Source organism: Aplysia californica, unplaced genomic scaffold (genome assembly GCF_000002075.1).
Source record: "Aplysia californica isolate F4 #8 unplaced genomic scaffold, AplCal3.0 scaffold00011, whole genome shotgun sequence".
In the NCBI taxonomy this organism is placed as follows: domain Eukaryota; kingdom Metazoa; phylum Mollusca; class Gastropoda; order Aplysiida; family Aplysiidae; genus Aplysia; species Aplysia californica.
This window is the reverse complement of record NW_004797281.1, coordinates 2,086,175-2,089,360: the sequence shown is the minus strand read 5'-3', so window position 1 is coordinate 2,089,360 and position 3,186 is coordinate 2,086,175. Positions and strand designations below refer to the sequence as shown.

At 40.8% G+C, this 3,186-nt stretch overlaps 1 protein-coding gene across 4 annotated transcripts in view; it reads left to right on the top strand.

Annotated features, from left to right (window-relative positions):
* LOC101851091 (rho GTPase-activating protein 8) overlaps positions 1-3,186 on the top strand; it is a 63,866-nt gene that overhangs the window by 56,495 nt on the left and 4,185 nt on the right. For all 4 annotated transcript variants that reach the window (XM_035970334.1, XM_005089985.3, XM_005089987.3 and 1 more), the window contains 3 exons: positions 666-770; positions 1,207-1,280; positions 1,955-2,032. In XM_035970334.1, the coding sequence (XP_035826227.1) occupies positions 666-770; positions 1,207-1,280; positions 1,955-2,032 (257 nt within the window). The remainder of the gene's footprint in view (positions 1-665; positions 771-1,206; positions 1,281-1,954; positions 2,033-3,186) is intronic.

Here is a 3,186-nt window from a genome sequence, read left to right as displayed (position 1 = left end):
GAAGGCACGGTCAGTGGAAAGGATGTCTTTTGGTGGTCTTGCGGAACACAGTAGTTTCCTGAATTGCAGCCTGTTAGGCGCATACCCGCTTCCGTTCACATCTTCTGTATCAGCACCTGTGGTGCAGCGGCTACTCACCGTCGCACGCTCGCTGAAGACCTGCGTTTGATTCCTTTTGGGAAGAATTTGTCAGCGAGTAAATCGGTTTTTCTGCAAGGACGTTGAATACCACACTGCCCAAGTTGGACCGAACAGTCAGGGTCGAAGTCTGCATGCCTCCTAAATGATCTAAGATTTTGTCAATGGTAGAATAAGACTTGTACAATGTGTTTGATTGGTGGGGGGTGCTCCGCTTTGGTTTTCTCCTGCTTTCCTATCAAACCACACATTTATCGTCCTTGTCTCTCCTCTTTCATTTCTTTATATATTACTCTCTAGTAACACCTCTAATTTTCGGCAAGTACATGACCTATTTGTTTTGCAAGAGACATAAGACTTTTTCTAAATCTAAACTTTGTTACTGATGTCTGTGTATTATGTTAAGGTTCAATTCCCTCATAATATACTCCCTAGTTACTCCTCTAATCCTCAGCAATAATTATTGAACTATTTGTGTTGCGATTGCCTTAAAACTCCTAACTTAAACTGAACTTTCTCTGTTTCAGATTTGATGCCCAGAAGGTTGCCAAGAACAAACTGCCATACCCTTATGACGGGAGCTCAGGGCCGGAGCCCAAGAAAGCCCAGCAGTTTGGCCTTTCTCTACAAGAGTGAGTACTTGTTAGGATAGACTTGTTGACAGTGAGAGATGGAGAGAGAGAGAGACAGAGAGAGAGAGAGATGGAGAGAGAGAGAGCAAGAGAGAGAGAGAGAGAGAGAGAGAGAGAGAGAGCTAGAGATAAATAGATAGAGATTAGAGAGAGATGAAGAGAGAGATGGAGAGAGAGATACAGAAAGAGAGATACAGAGAGATACAGAGAGAGAGAGAGAGATACAGAGAGAGAGAGACAGAGAGAGAGAGAGAGAGAGAGATACAGAGAGAGAGAGAGATACAGAGAGAGATACAGAGAGAGAGAGAGAGAGAGAGAAAGAGAGAGAGAGAGAGAGAGAGAGAGAGAGATGTGTGCCAACAGGTTGTAGACAACAGTGGCTCATTTCTCACCGTGTCATTGACTGTATTATATTTTTGTCTTTGTTGTATTGCAGAATCAAGCAGAACACTGGCAGAATCATTCCATTGCCTGTCCAGGACACAGTGGAGTTCCTCAAGGCCTCCGGTGGTGAGTTACTGGTTGTAACCTTCCGAGGGTCGCTAACATATACCTTGTGATGAAAGGGGAAATTGTATGATTTCATAAGATCTTGTTGAAAAATGTTTGAGAGCAGGCAAAACAAGCAAGTTAAACCTATACATTTTCAGGAAGTAGAATATAGATATGGAGTAGAGTTCATTTGTGAAGGAGCTGAAATGTTTGGCACAATTTTAAAAAATGTGATAAACAAACCAAAATTGCAACTCAGAATGAAACTAACAGCCATTTTATCTGCCGTCAACCCTGGTAGGGTAAAAAGATATTATTGGTGCCTGCCCTCTTGAACGGTCTACCAGTTGACTACAATTTATACTAATGTACATGTTTCTTCTGCTTGGGACTGTCATTGGCCCTGTTACAAATGTTTTGGGCCTGAAAAGGACTAAATGTTTCGGTGGAGGTTGGTTGGGTGAGGGGGTTTGGGGAATTGCGGGGGCCAGTCTGGGCTGTAAAGAGTCATAAATAGCATAAGGAATGAACTCGTCACTCCCAGATGTCATAGACCTAGTGCATTCTTGCATGGCATTCTATTCTAGTGGAAATTTTGTTGTTATTGAGAAGACTTTGCTGTAATTTAGGTCCCAGATTTTATCGATGATGCATTGGGTTTTTTTGGTGTTTTTTTCTTTTCAAAATCACAGCTGATGAGGTGAAAGGACTGTTCCGGCGCTGCGGGCGTGTCACCACCATGAGGGAAGTACAGGAGAAATATGACGACGGTGAGCCTCTTCTCACTTTGCCTTGATACTTCTCAAACTGATGACTTGTAATAGTTGTAAAACATAGGGCATGTAGTAAAGTGTAGATATGCGCTATATATATATAGATGCAGTTATTACAATATTATATTATTATTATTATTATTATTATCATTATTATTATTATTGTTATTATTATTATTATTATTATTACCAACCAACTAAAATTCTACAATCTCACGGTGATTGGAGGGAAGAGATCCCCGCTAGGCTCGTGCACTGTGCTCCAGTCTTTGGCAGTGACAGACGACATCTTGGCAGCTCTCAGCACTGAGTGTAGACTGTATAAGATAAGGTAAGATAAGGTAAGATAAGATAAGGTAAGATACGGTAAGGTAAGGTAAGATAAGGTAAGGTAAGGTAAGGTAAGATAAGGTAAGGTAAGGTAAGGTAAGGTAAGGTAAGGTAAGGTAAGGTAAGGTAAGGTAAGATAAGATAAGGTAAGGTAAGGTAAGGTAAGGTAAGATAAGGTAAGGTAAGCTAAGGTAAGGTAAGGTAAGGTAAGATAAGATAAGATAAGGTACGGTAAGATAAAGTAAGGTAAGGTAAGATAAGATAAGATAAGGTAAGGTAAGATTAGATGAGGCAAGATAAGATAAAGTAAGGTAAGATAAGGTAAGGTAAGGTAAGGTAAGGTAAGATAAGGCAAGGTAAGGTAAGATGAGATGAGGCAAGATAAGGTAAGGTAAGGTAAGATAAGGTAAAGTAAGGGAAGGGAAGGGAAGGTAAGATAAGGTAAGGTAAGGTAAGGTAAGGTAAGGTAAGGTAAGGTAAGGTAAGGTAAGAAAAGTAAGAGAAGATCAGATCAGATCAGATTAGGTAAGGTAAGGTAAGATAAGATACATCTTTATTGTCTAGATCCTGGCACATTGATTTGGTGTTTCAACACGCACACACACACGTACACATGTACACACACACACACACACACACACACACACACACACACACACACACACAAACATGCATACACACACACACACACACATACGCACATACATGTGCTCACCCATAATCACACACATACACACACACACACACACACTCCTACTGTATACTGTACTCTATGTCACCAGCTGACAGTACTCTATATACTGTATTCTATGTCACCAGTC